This window comes from Canis lupus, chromosome 6 (assembly GCF_003254725.2).
Source record: "Canis lupus dingo isolate Sandy chromosome 6, ASM325472v2, whole genome shotgun sequence".
NCBI classification, from domain to species: domain Eukaryota; kingdom Metazoa; phylum Chordata; class Mammalia; order Carnivora; family Canidae; genus Canis; species Canis lupus.
The window spans coordinates 68871765-68897182 of record NC_064248.1 but is presented as its reverse complement, the minus strand read 5'-3'; the positions used below and the strand labels follow the sequence as shown (position 1 = coordinate 68897182).

General features: G+C 36.3%; 1 protein-coding gene across 3 annotated transcripts in view; it reads left to right on the top strand.

The window, feature by feature from the left end:
• The window catches only part of MIGA1 (mitoguardin 1), an 86888-nt gene that overhangs the window by 33047 nt on the left and 28423 nt on the right, over positions 1-25418 (top strand). For all 3 annotated transcript variants that reach the window (XM_025417934.3, XM_025417932.3, XM_025417933.3), the window contains exon 8: positions 19373-19473. In XM_025417934.3, coding sequence (XP_025273719.3) covers positions 19373-19473 — 101 coding nt within the window. The remainder of the gene's footprint in view (positions 1-19372; positions 19474-25418) is intronic.

Here is a 25418-nt window from a genome sequence, read left to right as displayed (position 1 = left end):
AGTATTTATTTTAGATATAGCTAAGATTACTGGCTTTCTTTGATTCCTGATCTTGACATATGCATAGGAGGAAAACAAAAAACAATAATGGATATACCTTTTTCCTATCATGTATAATTATTTAGCAACTTCTCTTGATTCTGCCTCCATAGTGTAGCTCTCATTCATTCTCTTTTCTCTGTACCCTCATTAAATTTTTCTTGAATTTAGTAATCTCCTAATTAGGTTCCTTCTTCTGGTTTCTCTCCCCATTGGTACACATATACCTAGTTTTTAGAGTTCTCTTCTTGGTGCAGAGCTCCCATCTTGTCACTCCCAAGTTCTCAATTACTTTTTTGACCTATTAGTTTTACTCTCCCATATACTCCAGCCAAACTGAGCAAAAAAATCTCTTTCAGAACTGAAAATCTTTTCTAAGATTTTAGTCATATAATCAACTCTAAGTTTTTAGTAAATTTTTCTTGTTCTTTTTACATTCTTTTTCTGATACTGTTCCTTTGCATAACACAACATGATCTGAAGCACTTTTTTTTTCTGCCTATGGAATATATCTCTGTTCAAAACTATTTCCTCTGTGCATTCTTTTCTTTTTTTTTTTTTTTTAAGCCAGAGGGAACCTCTTGTACCTTTCTCTATTCCATAATATTTGTTGGTCTTAGTGGTACCATTTAAAAACTCCTCTGACTTTGATTTCTGAATAAATTGAGAAAAGAGAGCCTAATGTGGATTAAACAGTAGTTTTAACTTTATTTGGAACTTTTTTTGGTAATGTCTGGATTGGAAAATAACGGTAAGGCTTCCTACACTGTCCTCCTTTCCCCTCAAAAAAATTCTCTGGAGAGAAGATGTGAATGCAGTGAAAATGCCTAGCACACTTAGCTAATTGTATATAGATTCTCTTCCTGCCTTACAATCCCTGCCAACTCTGTCCAGCTCAGGAGAATGTGACCCAGCACCAAAGTGATGGGTTTGCAGACTTAGTCCTTTCTCTAGAAGACTCAAAAGAGAACGGTCGTGCACACCAAGAGCCATGCATAAACAAACGGCTTTGTGCCATTTCCTTCTACTTAATGGCACTTAGGTTCTTGCCATATGGAGGAGCAAATAAAGAGGTGAAGGGGTAATTTAAAGTGTTAATCTGGTATAGCTGCTTCCCAGAAGAAGATGGGAATGGAAGTCCCATATGAAATATAAAATTGTGGGGCATTTAATGGTTTTCTCTGTGGAATTCAATACTTTTGACAGTAAATAATTATTTATGTAGACATCCCAGGCTTTTGATTAGATCATAATCTTGTGGGCAGGTAGAGTATTTAATTCTATCCTTTTCAATGCCTGATACTGTGGCTTCACTGTAGTATAGATACTCAGTGGTCTGAGGGTCTTAACAAAATGTTTATCAGAATTACCTCTGTAGCTTTTCAACAGCATGGATTCCTAGGCTTTGCTCCAGAACTATTGAATTTGAAACTTTGGGATTGGGATTGTGAAATACATTCATATTTCATAGTTCAGTAGATGATTCTCATATGCATTTCTCTTTAAGAGGTCTTTCAAGTAATACATAAATGGTAGACATCATTAATTTTAATTTTACATTTATCAGTCTTTCCTTTATGGTTCATACTTTTTTGTGTATTGTTCAGAAGATATAAAGAGAATTGTTTTGTTTTTTCTTTGGGAAGTTTTAAAGGTTTTATTTTAAAAATTTTCATATACAGTGTTATATTAGTTTCAGATGTATAATATAGTGATTAATCATTTCTGTACGTGACTCAGTGGTCATCATGATAAGTGTACTCTTAATCCCCTTCACCTGTTTCATCCATCCCTCCACCCACCTCCCCTCTGGGTAACCATCTGTTTGTTCTTTGGTAACCATCAGTTCTCTATAGTTAAGAGTCTGTTTTTTGGTTTGTCTCTTTTTTTCTTTGTTTGTATGTTTCTTAAATGCCACACGTGAGTGAAATTGTACGTATTTGTCTTTCTCTCACTGACTTAGTTAGCATTATACCCTCTAGATCCATCCATGTTTTTGTTGCAAATGGCAAGATTTCTCTTTTTATGGTTGGGTAATATTCCTGTGTGTGTGTGTGTGTGTGTACACACCACATCTGGACAGTTGGTCTGCTTCCATAATTTGGCAATTATAAATAATGCACTAAATATAGGGGTGTATATATCTTTTCAGATTAGAGTTTTCATATTATTTGGGTAAATACCCAATAGTAGAATTACTGGATCATGGGGTAGTTCTATTTTTAATTTTTTGAGGAACCTCTATTTGTTTTTCCACAGTGGTGGTACCAGTTTGAATTCCCACCAGCAGAGCACAAGGATTCTTTTTTTTACACATCCTTGCCAACACTTGATGTTTCTTGTATTTTTGATCTTAGCCATTTTGAAAGGTGTGAGGTGATATCTTATTTTGATTTTCATTTTCATTTCCTTGATAATGAGTGATGTTGAGCATCTCTTCGTGTGTCTTTTGGCCATCTGGATGTCATCTTTGGAGAATGGTCTGTTCACATCTCTACCCATCTTTAATTGGATCATATGTATTTTGGTGTTGAGTTCTATAAGTTCTTTATATATTGTGGATCCTAATCCTTTATTGGATATGTCATTTGCAAATATCTTCTTCCACTCAATAGGTAGTTTTTGGTTTTGTTGGTTGTTCTCTTAGTGATGCAGAAGCTTTTTATTTTTATGTAGTCCCAGTGGTTTATTTTTGCTATTGTTTTCCTTGTCTCAGGAGACATTTCCAGAAAAATGTTGCTGTGGCTTGTGTCAGAGAATCTACTGCCTGTACTCTCTTCTAGGGTTTTTATGGTTTCATGTCTTACATTTAGGTCCTTAATCCATTTGAGTTTATTTTTGTGTATGATATAAGAAAGTGGTCCAGTTTCATTCTTTTGCATATAGCTGTCCCGTTTTCTGAACACCATTTGTTGAAGACACTGTCTTTTTTCATTAGATATTCTTTCCTGCTTTGTCACAGATTAACTGGCCATATAATTGTAGTTTTAATTTTGGATTTTCTATTCTGTTCTGTAGGTCTCTTTTGGTGCTAGTACCATACTGTTTTGATTACTATGGCTTTGTAGTAAATTTTGAAATTTGAGTTTGTGTATCTCCAGGTTTGTTCTTTTTTTAAGATTGCTTTAGCTAGTCAAGGTCCTTTGTGGTTCCATGCAAATTTTAGGATTGTTTGTTCTAGCCTGTGAAAAATGCTATTGTTATTTTGCTAGAAATTGCACCAGTACATCTGTAGTTTGCTTTAGGTAGTATGGACATTTTAACAGTATTTGTTCTTCTAATCCATGAGCATGAAATATCTGAATGAGTCTGAAATGAGTCTCTTGTAGGCAACATAGAGGTGGGTCTTGCTTTTTATCCATTCTGTATCCTACATCTTTTGATTGGAGGGTTTGTCCATTTATATTCATAGTAATTATTGATAGGTATATCCTTATTGCCATTTTGTCACTTTTGTTTTTTTAATAGTTCTTCTCTGTTCCTTTCTTCACTTGCTCTTTTCTCTCATGGGTTGCTGGTTTTATTTAGTGACATACTTGAATTCCTTTCTCTGTATTTTTTTGCATATATATTTCTGGATTTTATTTGTGGTTACCATTAGGTTTATATATAACATTTTATGCATATAGCAGTCTGTATTCAGTTGATGATTGTTTATGTTTGAACACATTTTTTATTCCTATCTCCCCAACATTCTGCGTATATGGTATCATAATTTACATCCTTTTATTTTGTGAGTCCCTTGACTGATTTTTATAGACACACTTAATTTTACTGTTTTGTGCTTTCTACTTATCTTATTCCTACTCATGGCTTTTCCTTTCCACCCAAGAAGTCCACTTTAACATTTCCTATAGGGCTGGTTTAGTGGTCATGAACTCCTTTAACTTTTGTTTGTCTGGGAAACTCTTTATCTCTCCTTCTATTCTGAATGATAGCCTTGCTGGATAGAGTATTCTTGGCTGCAGATTTTTCCCATTTAGCACTTTGTATATAAAATGTGGCACTCCCATTTCTAGCCTACAGAATTTCTGGTGAAAAATCAGCTAATAGCCATATGGGGTTTCCCTGTATGTAACTTTTATTTTCTCTTGCTGAGAGAGAGAAAATTCTCTTTATGTCTACTTTTTGCCATTTGAGTTACTATGTGTCTTGGTGTGGACCTCCTTGGGTTGTTCTGGTTGGGGGCTCTCTGCACCTCTTGGGTCTGGATATCTGTTTCCTCCCTCTGATTCAGGAAGTTTTCAGCCATTATTTCTTCAGATACATTTTCTACTCCCTTTTTTCTCTATTCTCCTTCTCAGATCTGTATAATGCTGATATTATTATGGTTGGTGGTTCCCTTATTGTCATTTATTACTTTTTTTTCTCTCTCCTCTTCAACTTGATGGCCTTGCATTATTCTGTTCTTCCGGTTGCTCATCTGCTCTTCTAGTCTACTATTTATTCCACATAGTATACTTTAGCTTTCGGTTATTGAGTTCGTCATCTCTGACTGGTTACTTTCTGTGTTTTCTATCTCTCTCTTAGAGATCTCAGTGACATCTCTCTCTCAAGTCCAGTGAATATCTTTATGACCATTACTTTAAGTTCTCTTTCAGGCATATTACTTATCTCCATTTCATTTAGCTCATTTGCTGTGATTTTGTCTTGTTCTTTGATTTGGGACATATTCCTCTGTCTCCTCATTTTGTCTGACACTCTGTGTCTGTTTCTGTGTGTTAAGAAAATCAGCTCTTTCTCGTGCTGTTGAAATTAGTGGCCTCATGTAGAAGATGCCCTGTAATGCTCTATAGTGCAGTGTCCCCTGTTCACCAGAACCTGGCACTTCAGGGTTATCTCCTATGTGTGTTGCATGTACCCTGCTGTTGTGGCTGAGCCACTTTTGCCTTCAATCCAGTGTCGGAAGTAGCTCTCTTTGCCTTTTGTGGGCAGGGTTTGATCCCTGTGTTGTTAGTGGGTCAGGGCCACCTTAGGCTTGAATTGAGTCAGACCAGGCATTTGCCAGAGATGCAGTAGCACCAAACTGCAGGGTGCTTTCCCTGTGTTGTTTTCTGAGAGGCTTTTGTTTTTGGGTGGGACCTGCAGTCAGACCCTATGTCTGGAGCAGCAGTCAGATTGGCACATATGGTTATCTTCCCCTCTCCCAAGGCAGGAGTAACTTTGGGGTGTGCTGGCCCCTTTTGGGGCTCTTTTCACACCGGCAGGCTTTTGGCATGGATGGACTTTGGATGGACTCTGGCCAAGGGCCTGTTATGGGGTGTAGGTCCTCAAGAGAATATAGGGGTGGGGATGGGGTGTTAGAAAGTTTTATGAAGATCTGCCCTGGGAGGAAACCCAAAAAACTCCTGTTCAGGCTGGCAGCTTTGGAGGAGTAGATCTGCAGATGAGTGCTGAGAAAGTTGCACTGTTAGCAAGCTAGCTAGAGCTTGCTCCAGCTGCGTTGGTTCCCATGGACGTCCTTGTATCTAGGCTGTAGAGCAAGGGAGGGAAATGGTACCTGCCAACTTTTTGTTCTTAGAGAAGTCTCCCAAAGATCCCTGCCCTTTCAGCACATGCTTCTTCCCGTATACACCAGGTGTTCTTCACACTGCTGCTTCTATGCTATATCTTAGTGGGGTTGTTTGTTGTCAACTCTTTAAGGGTGGGAACTCAGTCTCCTATGCCTCAGTTCCAGGTGTGAAGCCCCACAGATTTTAAGAACTCATAAAGTTAGCCTCCTCTGGTTTTCAAAACCAAACATAATTGAGATTGTCTTTCTAGTGCCTGGAGTGCTTGGTGTGGGGATCTACCCCCTTTCACCTATTTGTGCCCACTGTGTCCCTCCCGTGGATAATTTGTGGGTTTCTTTGGTTCCTGACCATGTCTCTGCCCTTCTCCCGTCTTTGGTGTGGCCTTTTCTCTACATTTAGCTGTGGTCTATTATGTCAGTGTTCGGTCATGTTCTGGGTTATTTATGTTGATGTGGTTGTTATCTAGGGGCATTTGTGGAATCCTTTTTATTTATTTATTTTTTTTATGATGGTCAGAGAGAGAGAGAGAGAGAGAGAGAGAGGCAGAGACACAGGCAGAGGGAGAAGCAGGCTCCATGCACCGGGAGCCCGACGTGGGATTCGATCCCACGTCTCCAGGATCGCGCCCTGGACCAAAGGCAGGCGCCAAACCGCTGCACCACCCAGGGATCCCCATTTGTGGAATCCTTACTAGGATCCTTCTACTCCACTATATTCTCCAGAGGTTCTCTGAAGTTTTGCTTTTTATATTTAGGTGTTTAATCTACCAGGAGCCATTTTTTTTTAACATGTAAATAAGTTGTTTCCTCAGCACCATTCAATGTCTAATATATCTTTTTCTCACTGATTTGAAATGCCCCTGTCATGTGTCGGGTTGTGTTAAATGTGTGGACTCTGTTCTGTTAGTCTGTTTGTTCCTGCCTTGGTTTCATAGTGTCTTCATTACTGTAGCTTTATATAGTTTTATTATGAGTCTTGACACCTGGCAGGGTGAGTCCATTCACTGTGTTCTTTTTTAAGAATTGCTTTGCTATTCTTAGCCCTTTGCTTTTCTGTGTGAAGTTTAGGACACCTTGTCAAGTTTCATGAAAGCCTCTGGGGATTTTGATTACATTGCATTTATAGGTCAGTCTGTGGAAGAATTTAATCTTCATAATATTAATGTTTCCATCTAGAGATATAGTATGGTTCTTCATTTCTTTAAGTCTTTTATGTTTTTCATGACTTTTTATAATTTCCTTCATAAAGGTGTTCTGTATTTTTATTAAGGCCCTTATGTTTAGTTGTCATTGTACATGGTATATATTTTTAAATTTATATTTGCTGATTTTTTGTTGTCAGTATCTAAAATGTTGCTGGTATTTGTAGTTGAAAATTATCAAAACCCTTCTGACCTCTTACTATTTCTACCACCAGTAACTTGTTATAGTTTCTTTTGGAATTTTTATCTGGAACATATACCTGTGGATGATAGCATGTTTATTTTTACTTTTCTTTTCCACACTTAAGCTTTCTCTTTTCTTTTTCTTTTGTATTCTGCCCCCATCTTACTGCTTTGGGTAGATTTTTTGGTTCTTTTTACATCTGAAGAGAGCCGTGTAGAAAGACTACAAGTTAGCTGTCCCACCACACAGAATCAAAGACTGTGTTTCTGTTACTGTCACCTCCCAGTGAGGTACAGGAGTGTTGATGGCAGGGTTTCATGAAGACTGTGAAGGCAAATGATTGCTTAAAAATCAAGTTGGTACTATTTATTCAACTTTACTTTGCCTTACATATAATGGTAGTCAGATGAAATAAGGGCTAAAGTCCCTGTCTTCAGATTGCCTCTAGTGTGATTGGACAGTTAAGACTTAATTTTACTAAGCAGTTAGAAAGCCATATAGGTTAGTATATGCCTCAGTACTGAGCTATTTCATAAGACTCAGAACTCCTTCCCCAAAGCATGAGATCCTTCTTTTAACTTTTCCTTCTTACCTCCATTCTTTCCCGTACTTTCCAACTGATATGCCCTCGGCCTGTTTAAGAGCCTCAGATAAGAACTGGAAAGTAACCAGATCTTGTTTGGGACATGTGATTATCTTTTGTTATCTGCTGCTATTTTTTTTTAAAGATTTATTTATTTATTTATTTATTCAGAGAGAGCGAGAGAGAGGCAGAGACACAGGCAGAGGGAGAAGCAGGCTCCACGCAGGAAGCCTGACGTGAGACTCGATCCCGGATCTCCAGGATCACACCCTGGGCTTTAGGCGGCGCTAAACCACTGCGCCACCAGGGCTGCCCTCTGCTGCTATTTTTTTGCTGAAATATTTTGAATATCTTTTAAATTAACTTGGAAACCTGTATACATATCATGAATATCAGGTAAGATATGTACAGTACTTCATGACTATATTATTTTTCCTTTTAAGTAAATAATTTTATAAATTTTGAAGAGTGGCTGTAAATGGATGGTAGAGTCACAGATGTTTGTTGTAGTGGGGCACCTGCGTGGCTCAGTCAGTTGAGTGTCCGACTCTTGGTTTAGGATCAGGTCATGATCTCACAGGTCATGGGATCAGCCCTTCATCTGGTTCCATGCTCAGGGCAGAGTCTGCTGGAGATTCTCTCCCTCTGCCCTTGCCCCATTCATGTGCACCCTCTTGCTCTCTCTCTAAAATAAATAAATCTTTTAAAAAACCCCACATATGTTTGTTTGTTATACTGTTTTGATTCAAAATACACATCTATGCTACATATATAATTTTTGTACATATCAAATATTGCACAATAAAATATTTATCTTTCATGTTAAACAGAAATTATCTTAATTATTTTGGGAAAAATTAGGCTTTAGTTGGTCACAATAACTAGTGAGAGATTAGTTAAATATGAGGTTAAAACCTAACACCAAGAAATAATGTATATTTCAGGAAACTCCTGTTATCATTGTATCATGCAATGTATGCATCATTACATGGTTTGATAGTTTATTTCAGTAACAGTACATTCAGGATTAAGTTTATTTTTTACTCACTTTGCTTAGGCTGTTAGGGCTGGACCAAATTGCTGAATTTAATACCAGTGTGGAAATAAACCTGATTAACAACAAATGAAGCTTGCTAGCATTTTCTTGGAGACATGATTTAGTTGAAAGGCTGTTTTGTTTTGTTTTTGTTAAAGATTTTATTTATTTGAGAGAGAGAGAAAGAGAGCACAGTGGAGTGAGGATCAGAGGGAAAGGGAGATGCAAACTCCCAGCTGAGCAGGGAGCCTCATGTGGGGCTCAGTCCTAGAACCCCAAGATCATGACCTGAGCCAAAGTCAGATGCTTAACTGATTGAGCTGCTCAAGTGCCTCTAGTTGATAAGGGTTATGGAAATTAAGTTCAAGTTTGTTAATCTACACTGTAATTAGATTTCTTCTAAAATAAATTGGGCTTCATAGTTTGCTTATATTTTCTATGAAGAGTAGTTATTTGTAATAGCTGTATTAGCAAGCAAATCCAAAGCCATAAGTTTGATAAATATTGTTTTTTTGGCTGAGCAAAGAACTTTGAGATTCTTTCATACTGATGTGTAGGAACAAATTTAGCCCTTAAAAACAAACCAGAAATTTTTATAGTTTTGCAGTATTGCTTTGCATATTTCAGATACATGTTTAGGACTCATTATAATCTATTTTTTGAACAGAATGAAGTCATAGGATCTTAGGTCTCAAGTATTTATTTAGCAAACATTTGATTGCCTAATATATGTCAACTATATTATAGGGCACTGGATAGACAAGAATGAAGATTTCATCCTTGTTTAAGCAGCACAGTCTAGTTTTGGAGCTGTGTAGGCATTAAAAAATTGTATAGCACAGTAGACTAAGTACTATAATAATGCTTTTAGAAAGTGCTACAAAAACAGCAAAGAAAAGCATATATTATTCATCTTGGGGCTCAAGGAAGTCTTCACAGGTGTGACACTTGAAGAAAGATCATCCACCAGAAAGATAATTAAGAAAGGGGCATTTCAAGCAGAGCAAATAATGAGTTAAGCCTGTTAGTTCTTGGGAATATAGAATATGTAGGGAAGTGGTGAGAAGTGAATCAAGGAAAGTGAGCAGGAGATACATAATGAAGGTCCTTGTTTTGTAACTTTAGGCAAAAGGAGCCACTGAGAATTATAAGAAGTCATAATCAAATTTATGTGTTTATGGGAGATTATGGAAGTGTTGACTGGTAAAGTTTAAATATTTTATCCATCTTTCTGCTCTCTTATGCAAAGGATTTCATTGAGAGAGTGACGCCTCCTATAAGGGAAAATTAGAGGTTTTTCCATACTAGTACTGACTGCACAAATTCTCTGGCAGAGAACAGAAAAACTATAAAGTGGGACCTCCTGACCACTAGAGAGACGTTATTCTTCTCTTTTGATAAGTAGCCAGATAGAACATTTAGTAATATTGAAAGAGCTTGGCAGCAAGAGGAAATAACTCAACCTATCATCTTGAATCAAATGTCAGACAACCCAGAGTTGACCCTCCAAGACCTTGTCCTTTTCCTTTCCTGCAGAATCACTGTGGTCGGAGCATAAACTCCCTGAGGGTTTATTTTTAGGGAGTGACATGAATTACAGGCTTAATTTGTATACTCAGACTTCTAAATATACAGAGTACAAATTGCAGAACATTTAAGAAATTTGGCTTAATAATGTCCTCCTATGTCTTATGGTTCATCTTAATATCAAAGTGTTTATAATACTACAGACTATTGTTATATATAAGTCAAAATGGGTCAGAGCTGAAAACACTGTAATGAAAATAGTTGGGGTGCCAGAAACAAGAGAAATTCCTGCTGTTTGCCTTTGCCTCTTTTGTATTCAAGTTACATCTTATTAGCCTGGATTTCCAAGTCATAGACTAACATGAGACCATTGTATGATCTAGAAAAAGGCCAATGTAGCCCCTTAGGGCACTTTTGTGATAAGAAAAAGGTTCACCTTCATCCTAGAAGATGCAGGCCCAGGATATGGACTGGATTTTTGCCCTGACTTGTCTCATTGGCCAGTGTCTTTTGTGTAGTGTACAAAGTGACCAGCTCTCGCTAGTGACCCTGTTCAAGTCTCTATAACTGCAGACCTTACCTTACTCTTTGTTCCACTTTGGGTTATCCAGTCTTTTCTTTTTCTGCTAAAAAATGGTGAAAATGCTGTTATTCCTTTTTCTTTCCTTTTATTACTCATTTTACATTGGCAGCTGTATTTCCCAGTTAGGAATCACAGTTGTTATATTGGGCAGTCATGGCATATAAGAAGTTTTGATAAATAGGGAAAGCCAGAGACAACTGTTTTAGAAATCTCTTTTGGGTAGATCAATAGTACCAGGCTGCTTTGTACATGTGTTATTTCACATAGTCAAAACTATAAGTTGTAACACATCAAGAACTGATGAGTTTTTTCTTTGGTTTCAGTGGATTTCATTGTTATTCTTTTCAATATTAAGATACATAGAGGGAAAAATCAAGAAAATACCATATCCTGGCTCTCTTTGTTCTTTTACTTCCTAAAATTATGTTGTTTTAAATTTTTTGTATTCCAACTTTTTTTTTCCTTCTAAAACTAATACTATAGCATTTTAAAACTAACTAAACAGCTGTCCATAGTATATACATGGGGCAGGTAGTCATAGTCATATAGATGGACAAAGAGCAGCAGTAGTTTTCAAGATTTCTTAATTATTTTAGCAGATTGTAGCAGACTGGAAAATAACTTTGTCTTGTCGGCAGCAGGAACTTTTCCACTTTTCTTAAACGATAGAAAAGACAAGGTTCCAAATCTTATTTAAGTCGCTAAAAATCATCTGGGGAATAGCTGCTGACATAGAAGTCAGATGACATTGAGACATTTGGCAGCTTTCCTCTTTTTGCTGGTGTTATAAAACCCACAGTGGACAGCCTGGATTTTAAAAGAGTGGCATCTTTGGAATCTCCACTAGAATCTACTGAGGTTAAAATAGACCTGATGGCTTCTTAAGCGACAGAAGATAGAATGTGCCTAGGGGTGGCAAAAGTGAGACATGCAGAAAATCCATTTGGATTGGTTTAAAGAAGTACATGTAGGTAGGCCTGAAGTTCTAAGTTCCAAGGTTGAAGTGTCTTCTCAGTTTTTTTCTTTCTTTCTCTTTTTTTTTTTTTAACTTTCAAGCAAATTCTGCTTTGAAAAAGGCTTAAGTAATACGTGAATTATGAGATTGTGAAAGAAGGAACAAGGCTTGAATCCAGTCAGATTTTTGGCCTAAAATGTGTGACTGTCGAGTTAAAAGTAAACATACTTTTAGTGTCCTTCCAAAGAAGAACATAGCATATGTCTATGCATGAATGTTTTAAAAGTTCGAGTGATTGAGATAGGTAAAGCAATGTTTTAAAAAGTTTTAGGGTTGGGGCGGCTGGCTGGCTCAGTTGGTAAAGTACGCTACTCTTAATCTCAGGGACATGAGTTCAAGCCTCAGGTTGGGCATAGAGATCACTAAAAAAAAAAAAAAAGAAGAAGAAGAAGAAGAAAGAAAAATAAAAATGTGATAACTTATAGTATATTTTTTATATTTAATCCCCCAATTATTTGTTGTTGGTTTTTTTTTTTTAATTTTAATTTATTTATGATAGTCACACAGAGAGAGAGAGAGAGAGAAGCAGAGACACAGGCAGAGGGAGAAGCAGGCTCCATGCACCGGGAGCCTGATGTGGGATTCGATCCCGGGTCTCCAGGATCGCGCCCTGGGCCAAAGGCAGGCGCCAAACCGCTGCGCCACCCAGGGATCCCAATCCCCCAATTATTTGGAAACTATTTTAGGCACTTCTAAGGTTAAAGATTTGACATCATATATTTTAGGTTTCCAAAAAAGTATAAGTTTAATTTAGAGCTGAGTACTGAGAAAAGAATTTTAACAGGACTCTGAAAAGAAGTAAGAGTAATGTAATAGGCAAAATGATTCAGGGGAGATACAGGAAAGGCTTTTTAAAATAGGGATTTTCAGAGATGCCTGGGTGGCTCAGTGATTGAGCATCTGTCTTTGGCTTAGGGCGTGATCCCGGGGTCCTGGGATCAAGTCCCACATCGGGCTCCCTGCAGGGAGCCTCCTCCTCCCTCTGCCTGTGTCTCTGCCTCTCTCTTTCTGTGTCTCTCATGAATAAATAAATAACTTTTTTTAAAAAGGAAAAAAATAGGGGATCCCTGGGTGGCGCAGCGGTTTGGCGCCTGCCTTTGGCCCAGGGCGCGATCCTGGAGGCCCGGGATCGAATCCCACGTCAGGCTCCCGGTGCATGGAGCCTGCTTCTCCCTCTGCCTGTGTCTCTGCCTCTCTCTCTCTCTCTCTCTCTCTGTGTGACTATCATAAATAAATAAAATTAAAAAAAAAAAAAAGGAAAAAAATAGGGATTTTCATTTCTTAGGGATGGTCAAATAACAAGTTTTATTTAGTTTATATCAAATATTGAAGTATTTGCAATCTGTTGAATGCTCTATTGAGAACTGTAGGAACCATCAGGAAAAAAAAAGATGAAAGATGAGGAAGTCCATAAATAGTTGTTTCAGTTCAGCTGGTCAGACAGGCTATATATTCAGGCAATTGTTAAGTAAAAATTCAGGTAGTGGAGGGGTGCCTGGGTGCCTCAGTGGTTAACCGCTTGACTCTTGGTTTTGGCTCCGGTTGTGATCTCAGGGTTGTGAGATGAAGCCCCATGTTGGGTTCTGCACTGGATATGGAGCCTGCTTAAGATTCTCTTTCTCCCTCTGCCCCCACCTGCCCTAAACCACTTTCCATGCTTCCACACTCTCTCTCTCTCTCAAAAAAAAAAAAAATTCAGATAGCGTATTAAATTGTACATATACTGGGATGCTTGGGTGGTTCAGTGTTTGAGCATCTGCCTTTGGCTCAAGGGTGTGATCAAGTCCCACATTGAGCTCCCTGCATGGAGCCTGCTTCTCCCTCTACCTGTGTCTCTGCCTCTTTCTCTCTCTCTCATGAATAAATAAATAAAATCTTTTAAAAAAATAAATTGTACATATTCTTATCTTTTACACAGTAATATGAATAGCTGATATTTATTGAATGCTTACTTTATGCGTACTAACTCATTTAATCCTATGAGGTAGGATTTTATTTCTACCTATGAGGTATAGTGAATAGTATAGTATTAGTATAATATAGTATAAAATATTAGTATAGTATACTATAGTATATTACTATATTATGTATTATAATATAGTATACTAGTATTAGTATAGTATTATATATGGTACTATGTGTACCATATATAATTTGGTATAATACAAAGTATACTAAATGGCATATAGTACACATTATATAATATATAGTATGATAGTATATAATATAGTATAATAGTACAGGATATAGTACAATCAAAGCTGAAAGGTCTTTTAGTAATTAATAGAGAACAAGGTTAGGTAAGGTGAGCAGAAATTATGGGAAGCTTTGAAAACCAGATGAGGAGCCATTGAAGATTGTTGATTGGAAAATGGCTTTTTTTGTTTTAGTTTCAATAAAGCATTCTTGTACCTAATTAGGCTATTCCTGTCTAACAGTTACACATACTAAATGTAAGAGCCTGTGAAAGCATTTAGCAGAATGCCATGGCCACTACTATTAGGCACTCAGAAAATGTGAGTTGAGTCTGAATGCTGTAAAGGACTTGTAAACTCTTTGCACTGAGATAAGATATGAGAAAGGAATGCTCTAACAGTACTCTCCAATAGAAATACAATGTAAGAGACAAAGGTAATTTAAATATTCCAGGAGGCACATGAAAAAGTAAAATTAAAGAGGTGAAATTAATACATTTTCTTAAACCTGATTTATAGTAATAAGATTTTTTTTTTGGTACAGAGCTTTCAGAATTGTGTATATTACACTTAAAGGACATTTCAATTCTGACTAGCTACATTTCATGTGCTCAATTATGTTGGACACCACAGCTCCATAGTTTCATAGCATGGAATCTGGTGTCCGATGACCTGTTTTGAATCCTGCCATTCCATTTCTTAACTGTGTGAGTATGGATCAACACTTAACATTTCTGTACGGTAGCCTCTGGATATATAAAATGAAAAAAAGAATAGTAGCTAACTCAAAGGATTAGTTTAAGAATTATGAGATAATGTATGTAAAGCATGTAACTTGGTTTCTGGCAAATAGTAAGTGTAAAATAAATGTATATTGGTTTCATCACATTGTTACTGCCATTAAATAGCAAGCATAGCTTAGTTTCTATGTCTTCTTCCTGCAAATAGTGATTATCCCCACCAAAACATTCCTGCTTAAAATTCTACACCAATTACTAAATAGCAAAGAAATATTGATAAGCCAGGAGGAAGAAGGCTGTAAGTAGTACCTGCATGACATTGGAGTCTCCCACAACTACTGGTATTCTACTATGGGATACAGATAAACTTTTTCCTTTTTTCTTTTCAGATAAATTATTTTCAATTTGCTATTATACTTACAGACTCATCAGATCCTTTGACTTTTTGAACTTAGCATCACTATAGGTGCTTCCTCTATCAGAGAATAAAACTCATGTCTAATAATTTTTTAGAGATTTTATTTATTTGAGAGAGAGAGACCAGAGTGAGAGAGCACATGAGTGGAAGGGAGGGGCAGAGGGAGAGTGAGAAGCAGGCTCCATTCCAGGACCCCAGGATCAGATGGTTGACCTACTGAGCCACCCAGGCGCCCTCATGTCTAAATAATTTATAGCTTTACTGTCAACACTGAAATACTTCATTGTCTTTTCTGCTTTCAGCCATTTGGGGGCAAGATATATAGATGCATTGTTTTCCTTCCTTCTATGTAAACACTTAGGGGAAAATACACAAAACAAAAAAGCATAGTGATTTATCCCACTCTCTTGTGTAGCTATCATGTAGATCAAAAAATAAAACATTGCAGAGGTGCCTGCGTGGCTCAGTGGGTTAAACGTCTGATCTTGGGGGCCTGGGATTAAGCACCACATGGGGTTTCCCGCTCAGTGGGAGTCTCTTTCTCCCTTTCCCTTTGCCTCTCCCCCTGCTAACTATCTCTCTCTCTTTCATATAAATAAAATCTAAAACAAACAAACAAACAAACAAACAAAACTTTAAAAATTAAAACATTGGGGATCCCTGGGTGGCGCAGCGGTTTGGCGCCTGCCTTTGGCCCAGGGCGCGATCCTGGAGACCCGGGATCGAGTCCCACATCGGGTTCCCGGTGCATGGAGCCTGCTCCTCCCTCTGCCTGTGTCTCTGCCTCTCTCTCTCTCTCTGTGTGACTATCATAAATAAATAAAAATTAAAAAAAAAAATTAAAACATTGCCAGGGGACCTGGCTGGCTCAGTTGGTGGAGCATGTGACTTTTTATCTCAGGTTTGAGTTTGAGCCCCACATTGAGTGTAGAGATTGTTTTAAAAAAATAAAATCTCAAATAATAATAATAATAATAATAATAATAATAATAATAAAGTAAAACATTGACAACTCCCTAGAAGGTCCCCTTGTATCCAGTCCCAGTCAACAGCCCTCCCTTATACACCTAAAACTAACCACTGTCCTGATGCTCATTCTCATTACCTCCTGGCTTTTCTTACAGTTTGACCAACTAAATGTTGAGCACTGTAGTTTAATTTTGCTGTTTTTGAATTTTATGTGAATAAAATCGTACGTATAATTCTTCACTCAACATGTGAGATTCATCCTTGTTCTTTCATATAGCAGCAATTCTCTATTGTTGTACAGTATTTCATTGTTTGAATATACCCCAATTCATGTATTCTATGGTTGATGGACAATTGTGGGTTTTTTCTAATTTGGAATTGTTATAAGCTGTGGTGTTACATTCTTTTGCATATAAACATGGATTTCTGTGTAAAAAAAAAAAAAAAAAAAACACCTAAGGATAGAATTGCTAACCACAGAGAATGCAGTCTTGAACTTACAGAAATGCTGCCAAACTCTCCAAAGTGGTTCTACCAGTTGACATTTCTATCAGGAGTATGTGAGTTTCCATTCCTGTACACCCTTAACAAACAAACAAATTTGCCATTTTTTCCAATTTATATCATTCTATTAGATGTGTAATGATAATGTGGTGTTTGCAACTTTTTTCTGCTAAGAAAAATTTGATAAAATGTTTCTGAAAATATTGACTAACATGAAGCCATTCGTTTTCAGTTTTCCATCCTGTCCCTGTCTTTCAGTACTACAATCTAGAGTTTATACTTTTTGGAAAGAGTATTTTAAATTTTAACTTGATTCATGAAAGTGGGTAGTTTGAAATCTTGTTCAGTATTCTTTCTTTATGCTTTTTATTGGCTTATCTAAAAAACAGATGTATTATTTCTCTTCATAACTTAAGCTGCCATTCCAGGAATCATAACAATTACTGAAATGAGAGGTATGGTCTGTGGTTTACGAAATTAGATTTAATGAATAAATCTTTCCAATTCCTTCCAGCCATTTTTCTTTGTTAGGATTTTTTTTTTTTTTTTTTTTTTTGAGTAAAGTACTAGCTGGTTACTGTTGAGTGAAGTAAAACAGACTTTTAACAGCCCCTGGGTAATGTCTGAAAGGTAAAGTGACATAAGATAAATGTCTGTGTTCCACTCTGAAAATAGCAAAAGTCATATGGAACCAAGATTTAACTTAATTGACTTGTAACTTAATCCTGCTTTAAAAGAGGTTTGGCATAATGAAAATTGTACTGTGATTTCATTTTGCACACTAATACTAACAAAGGAAAAATAACTAAGAAGATAAAGGTTTGAAAGTTGTAAATGCCAGTTCAGTTTTATAAATGATTTATTCCAAAGTTTGTGCATTTTTTAAAATCCCATATACTCTGAAAAGAAAATAATGGGAATTTTTCTGAGTAATTGAATGTCCAGAAATACCCATCTTATACTGTTTATAAGCATAAAACTAATTATGTTGTTTTGTTCTCAAGTTCAATGTAAAATTTAAATTCCTAAAAGAGTGTATATTTTTGAAAATAATTAATTTCTGATTTTGTTCTGTAAATAGTCATTTATCAGTAGAAGGATTTTAAGCTGTGAAGTTGGGTACTTTAAAAAGATTGATGTAAACTTCATCTGAAAACAATTATACCTTAAACTTGGAAGATAAAGGTTAAATTGTCAAATATGGGCTCACTAAATATAAAGTAGGAAAAAGAATATGCTATGTGTATGGTAAAATAACCAATACCTAAGAGGAATGAACCTTGTGCCAATAATGGCTTATTTGCTTTTTCTGCTGGTTTACAGTTTGGAATAGAAGTTGGTTGTAAAACTTCTGAGTTTAAATTAAATTAATGGTTTGCATTTAAAAAACTCTACATTTCCTATACAGAATCACAAAAGTCAATGTTTTCTGGTATTTGAGGGTTTTAAATAGGACTTGGAAAATTTCTGGTAAAGGTAATGAACTTTATTTTGGGAAAAATGATGGAATAGAAATTTGGATGAATGAAAGCCAGAGAGATTTCTGGTTCCTTTTTAAAGAAGATAAAGTATCTGACAAATTTAGCAGATTGAGAATCAGTAAGAAAAATCAGTATATATTTTGTTTTTTGCTTTTTTGTACTTTAATATCATTTGTTTGCTACAATGTAGACACATCTATAAGTAAGTTTAATATTTATTTGAAAATCCAGTGTTACCAGGTTCCTGATGATAGTATGTGAAGATTTTGAAACTCACATTCAGAATGTTGCATATGTTAATAGATAGACTGTCTTGACATGGCCAGATAAATCATTTGCCAATGTACTTAAACTTTTCAGCTCTTATAATCATTGGGACAATTATATTTGACCTTCAGGTAGCCAGAAGAGAATTCTGATAGATTCTATCTATCTATCAGAAAGAGAATGACCAGGGGGAGGTGCAGAGGGAAAGGGAGAGAGAATCTACAGACAGACTCCCTGCCGAGTGTGAAGCCTGACTTGGGACTGGATTCCAGGATCCCAGGATCATGACTGGAGCTGAAACCAGCAATCAGCTACTTAACCAGCTGAGCCACCCAGGCCTAGATACCTTCATCTTCTTTTTTTTTTTTTTTTCCCTAGATACCTTCTTGAATTGTTTTTCAGTTGATAAGTTTATCACAAGTGACTGGCCAGACAACATTTTATGTTAATAATTCATTTAATTTGAATGAACCTACCAGTTCTCATAATTTGGGCAAAGTCACTTACAACTAATTTGCTGTGTTTCATACTTCTCTGGCATATGCTGATTTTACAATGTATGGTATATAATCCAATTCTAGTTATATACCTGTGTAAATTATTACATATTCAGAAGCTTTTAAAATCTGATATTAAGTTTAATCCCTTGGGACACCTGGGTGGCTCAGTGGTTGAGCTCTGCCTTTGGCTCAGGGTGTGATCCTGGGGTCCTAGATGGAGTCCTGCATCAGGCTCCCTATGGGGAGCCTGCTTCTCACTCTGCCTGTGTCTCTGCCTCTCTCTCTCTCTCTGTCTCTGTCTCTGTGTGTGTGTGTGTGTGTGTGTGTGTGTCTCATGAATAAATAAATCTTAAAAAAAAGTTTAATCCTTTTTTAAAGTAACGATGTCTGCTTTGTTGCACTTTCTCCTCTGGCAGTGTTTCATAATTAGTTCAATAATGAATACACTTTGAGAATCTTATCAGATGATATGCCACTGGTTTCTATTTATTGTTTTTCTTTTAAATTCTAGTCTAAATAAAGATGAAAGAAAGACGAAAAGACAGAAGCAAAAGAGACAGACGGACAGATGTACTATAGAATATCAGTTTCGTAACTTTTCTTCTTTTACTTTTAAGATAAAGATACAGATACCACCATGAAGGGGAATATGGATGAATTTGGCCTGCGAGACACCTTGAGCGTTGCATCAACTGATTCCTTTGCTTCAGCAGCAGAGGTAGGACAGTATGTTTCCAATGAGAATTTCTCATTATTTTTCACATAAAAAGTACACTTGCCACTGTGCTGTAATTCAGTTGCCATTTATGTAGCGTTTACTATGTGGTCGATACCAGGTTACAGAAATGAATATAACATGAACATGAGTTTGCACAAGAGTTTATAGTCTTTTTAGAGAGGTAAACATGTAAACACATACTTTAGAAGGGCACTGTCATATACTGTGGATTATGGGTGAGACATAATTAGACGTAAGACAATTTTCTCATTGGAAAATAATATCTTCTATTAGGACTCTTAAAAATGTTTAGGTTCCTTAGCTTAGAAATCATACTTCTAGATATTTTTCTTGAAGATTTTTATTTGAGAGGGAGAGCATGCAGAAGTGAAGGGCAGAAGGAGAGGGAGAGAGAAATGCAAGCCGACTCTAGGTTGAGTGCAGAGCTCCACTTCGGGCTGGATCTCATGACCCTGAGATCAAAAGCTGAGCTGAAACCAAGAGTTGGTCACTCAACCAGCTATGCCACCTAGGCAATTCTAGATACTTCTTTCAAGAAGGTGATCAGATTCAAAGATTTATATATAACAATAATCACTATGGCATTTTAACAATAATGGAAAACTGGAAATAGTCTAATGCATTATGGTGCATACATAACTTGAAATATTGTAGTGCCAGAAACATGTTTCCATTTATTTTTAATAAATGACATGGGAACATTCGTTAAGAGTAGTATGTAAAACTTTATACAGAGAGTATGATTGTAATTTAGTGATAAAAAACTAAAAAACATGTATATGGAGTATATTGTATAAGTAGGTACAGAAAAAAAGTCTAGATATAAATACACTAGTGTGTAAACAGTGGTGATCAATGAATTATAAATTTATGGGTAATTTGTTTTCTACTGAGATTTAAATTTTGTATCAAAAGAGAATGCTTACAGAGTGTTCGTCTATTTATAATTTTTTCTGCTTAAAACAACTTTAAAAATCATATGCCCAATTTTATCTTAGAATAACTTTATTTTAATGATAGATTTTGGATATTAGTGCTCTCTTTTTTTCATATAAATATTATCACACATCTGTAGTTCATGCTGTAGCGTAGAAAGCTTTGGATATTCCAGTATTCTGTACTCTAAGCCTTGATTCTGCCTTTTAAATTTATTTTTATTTATTTATTTTTAAGATTAAAAAAAAATTATTAGAGATCAAGAGCAAGAGAGAGAGCTAGCAGGGAGAGGGGCCAAGGGAGAGAGAATCCCAAGTAGATTCTGCACTGAGTGCAGTGCCCAGTGTGGGGCTCGATCTCACGACCCTGAGTTCATGACCCAAGCCAAAATCAAGAGTCCGATGCTCAACCAGATGAGTCACCCAGATGCTCCTCTGCTTTTTTTATTTTTTATTTTATTTTTATTTTATTTTTATTTATTTATGATAGTCACAGAGAGAGAGAGAGAGAGAGGCAGAGACATAGGCAGAGGGAGAAGCAGGCTCCATGCACCGGGAGCCCGACGTGGGATTCGATCCCGGGTCTCCAGGATAGTGCCGTGGGCCAAAGGCAGGCGCTAAACCACTGCATCACCCAGGGATCCCTCCTCTGCTTTTTTTTAAAAGCAGTACTGATCATAATCTTTAATCTTCTCAAGATTTTTATTTATTTGTATTTTAGCTATTGCTTACAGTAGCATCTCCTGAATTATTTTTTCCTTATATTTTTATATTTGTAAGTTTGAAATAGATAAAATATATCTACTTCCTTTATAGAAAAGATATATCCCTCCCTTTTACTATTCGATATAGACAGCCTTATCTCCTGTTCTTTTTTAAAAATTTTTTCCCAGCTTTATTGAGATATAATTGATGTATAATGTATAAACTTAAGAGATACAGTATGATGATTTGATATATAGATATAGATATATAGATATATAGATATATAGTGAGGTAATTACCGTAGTAAGATTAATCAGTACATCCATCACCTCACAGGATTATGTGTGTGTGTGTGGGGGGGGGGTTGAGAATGTTTAAGATTTACTCTCAGCAACTTTCAAGTATATAATACAGCATTGCTAGCTGTAGTTGTCATGCTGTGCAGTCAATCACCAGGATTTCTTCATCTTCTCCTTGAAAGTTTGTACCCTTTGACCACCATTTCCCTATTTCCCTCACCCCCCAGCCTGTGGCAACCACCATTCTACTCTCTGTTTCTATGGGTTTAGCTTTTTCAGATTCCACATGTAAGTGATAGAATACAGTATTTGTCTTTCTCTGACTTATTTCACTTAGCCTAATGCCTTCAGGTCCATCCATATTGTCACAAATGGCAAGATTTCCTTCTTTATCATGGGTGAATAATATACTTTACACACACAGACACATACACACATTTACATCTTCTTTATTTATGTGTCATTGGACATTTAGGTTATTTCCATGTATTGGCTATTGTGAATAATACTGCAGTGAATACGGCAGTGCAGATATCTCAAAATAGTGATTTAATTTCCTTTGGATATATATCCACAAGTGGGGTTGCTCAGATGATATGGTAGTTCTATTTTAATTTTTTGAGGAACTTCTGTATTATTTTCCATAGTAGCTGTACCAATTTACATTCCCATCAACTGTGCAGGGTAATGTGAGCTTCCCTATTATCCTTACCCTTGCCAGTATTCACTATCTCTTGTCTTTTGTATCAAAGCCATTCTAACAGATATGAGGTGGTATCTCATTGTGGTTTTGATTTGCATTTTCCTGATGATTAATGATGTTGAGGGCCTTTTCATATGTCTGTTGGCTATTTCTGTCAGTTTTTAATTGGATTTCTTTCTCCTATTGAGTTGTATGGATTCCTTGTATATTTTGGATATTAACTCCTTAATCAGATAGTTTATAGATATTTTCTCCCATTCAGTAAGTTACCTTTTCATTTTGTTGTTTCTTTTTCTGTACGGAAAGTTTTCAGTTTGATAGAATCCCACTTAATTATTTTTGTCTTTGTTGCTTGTGATGTTGGTGTTATATCCAGAATATCATTGTTAAGACCACTATCAAAGATCTTTTTCCCTGTGTTGTCTTTTAGGAGATACATGGTTTCAGGTTTTATGTTTAAGTTAAATCTTTTTTTTTTTTTTTAAGTAGGCTCCACACCCAATGTGGAGCCCAGTGCAGGACTTGAACACACAACCCTGAGATCAAGACCTGAGCTGAGATCAAGAGTGGGAGGCTTAGGGCAGCCCCAGTGGCGCAGCGGTTTGGCACTGCTTGCAGCCTGGGGTGTGATCCTGGAGACCCAGGATCGAGTCCCACATCGGGCTCCCTGCATGGAGCCTGCTTCTCCCTCTGCCTGTGTCTCTGCCTCTCTCTCTGTGTCTTTGAATAAATAAATAAATAATTTAAAAATCAATAATAAAAAGAGTGGGAGGCTTAACCAGCTGAACCACCCAGGTGCCCCTTATGTTTAAGTCTTTAGTCCACTTTAAGCTAGTTTTTGATGCAATTGTAAATAGGACTGTTTTGTTCATTTCTCTTTCTGCTACTTCATAATTAGTTTATAGAAATGCAACAGGTTTCTGTATATTGATTTTGTATCCTGTGACCCTACTGAATTCACTTATCTGTTCTAGTTTTTTGGTGGAGTCTTATATATAGCATAATGTCATCTGCAAAAAGTGACAGTCTTGCTTTTTCCTTACCAACTTGATTGCCTTTTATTTCTTTTTCTTGTCTGATTGCTATGGCTAGGACTTGCAGTAGTACTCTTGAGTAAAAGTGGTGAGAGTGAACACCTTTGTCTTAGAAAAGTTCTTGATCTTAGGGGAAAAGCTCTCAGTTTTGGTATTGAGTATGATGTTAGCTATTGATTTTTCATATACAGTCTTTATTATGTTGAGGTATGTTCCCCATAAAAAAGTATGTTACTTTGTTGAGGGTTTTTATCATGAATGCATACTCTACTTTGTCAAAAGCTTTTTCTGTATCTGCTGAAATGATCGTATGGTTTTATCCTTTCTTTTTTTGATTGACTTGTGAATATTGGACTACCCTTGCATCCTGGGAATAATACATCCCATTTGATTATGGTGAATGATTTAACGTATTGTTGGATTCATTTTTCTAATAAAAATATTTGGGATTTTTGCATCTATGTTCATTACAGATATTGACATGTAGTTTTCTTTTTTTGTAGTGAGTATCTGGTTTGGGTATCAGGGTAATGTGAGCTTCATAAAATGAATTTGGAAACTTTCCTTCCTCTTCTATTTTTTTGAATATTTTAAGAAAAATGGGCATTACCTTTTCTTTAAATGCTTAATAGAATTCACCTGTGAAGCCATCTGGTCCTAAACTTCTGTTGGTTCGGAGTTTTTTGATTAGTGATTCCGTTTCATTGCTGTTAATTGATCTGTTCAAATTTTCTGTTTCTTTCTGATTTAGTTTTGGAAGGTTATATGTTTTTAGGAATTTATCCATATCTTACAGGTTATCCAATTTGTTGGCATATAATTTTTCAAAATATTCTCTTATAATCCTTTGTATTTCTGTGGTATTGGTTGTCATTTCTCTTTCCTTTCTTTCTTTTTTTTTTTAAGATTTTATTTATTTGGGAGAGAGAGAGAGATAGCAAGAGAGAGCATGAGTGGGGAGGAGAGGGAGAAGCAGGCCCTCTATGAGCAGAGAGCCTGACATGGTGGGGCTTGACCCTAGAACCCTGGGACTATGACCTGAGATGAAGGCAGATGTATAACTGACTGAGCCACCCACTTTCCCCTCTCCTCTTTCATTTCTGATTTTGTTTGAGTCTTTTTCTTTTTTAATGGGTCTGGCTGAAGGTTTAAACCATTTTGTTGATCTTTTCAAAGAGCTGTGTCCTGGTTTCAGTAATCCGTTCTGTTGTTTTTTTTAGTTTCTATTTCATTTATTTTTGTTCTAATCTTTATTATTTCCTTCCTTCTACTGGTTTTAGGTTTTGTTTGTTCTTCTTTTCCTAGCTCTGTTAGGTATTAAGGTTAGGTTGTTTATTTGAGATCTTACTGCTTCTTGGATTAGGCCTATGTTGCTATCGATTTCCCTCTCATAACAGCTTTTGCTTCATCCCAAATATTTTGGACCATTTGTGTTTTCTTTTCTTTTTTTTTTTTTTTTTTAAAGATTTTATTTATTTATTTCTGAGAATACACAGAGAGGAGAGAAAGAAGCAGAGACAGGCAGAGGAAGAAGCAGGCGCCATGCAAGGAGCCTGACGTGGGACTCGATTCTGGGTCTCCAGGATCAGGCCCTGGGCCAAAGGCAGTGCTAAACTGCTTGAGCCACCTGGGCTGCCCCCATTTTTGTTTTCATTTTCATTTGTTACCATGTATTTTTTAAAATTTTATCTTTGATTTCTTGGTGACCCATTCATTTTTTTAGTAGTAAGTTTCTTAGCCTCCATATGTTTTTTGTGTTGTTTCTAGATTTTATCTTATTGTTGATTTCTAGTTTCAAAACATTTGTGGTTGGAAAAGATGCATGGTATGACTTTGTTTTTTGTTTTTTGTTTTTTTTTTTTCAGTTTCTTGAGAGGCTTGTTTTGTGACCTAATCTGTGGTCTGAGAATGTTCCTGTATACTTGAAAAGAATATATATTCTGCTGTTTTAGGATGGAATGTTCTAAATATGTCTGTTAGATCCATCTGTTCCAATGTGTCATTGAAAGGCACTTTCCTTTTCTTTTTGGATCATCCATCCATTGATGTAAGTGAGGTGTTAAAGTCTCCTACTATTATCGTATTACTATCAATCATTTCATTTGTGTTTGTTATTAGCTGCTTTTGTATCTGGGTGCTCCCATGTTGAGATAATAAAAATTTGCATAATCATCCATTAATGTAAGTGAGGTGCTAAAGTCCCCTACTATTATTGTATTACTGTCCATCATTTCATTTGTGTTTGTTA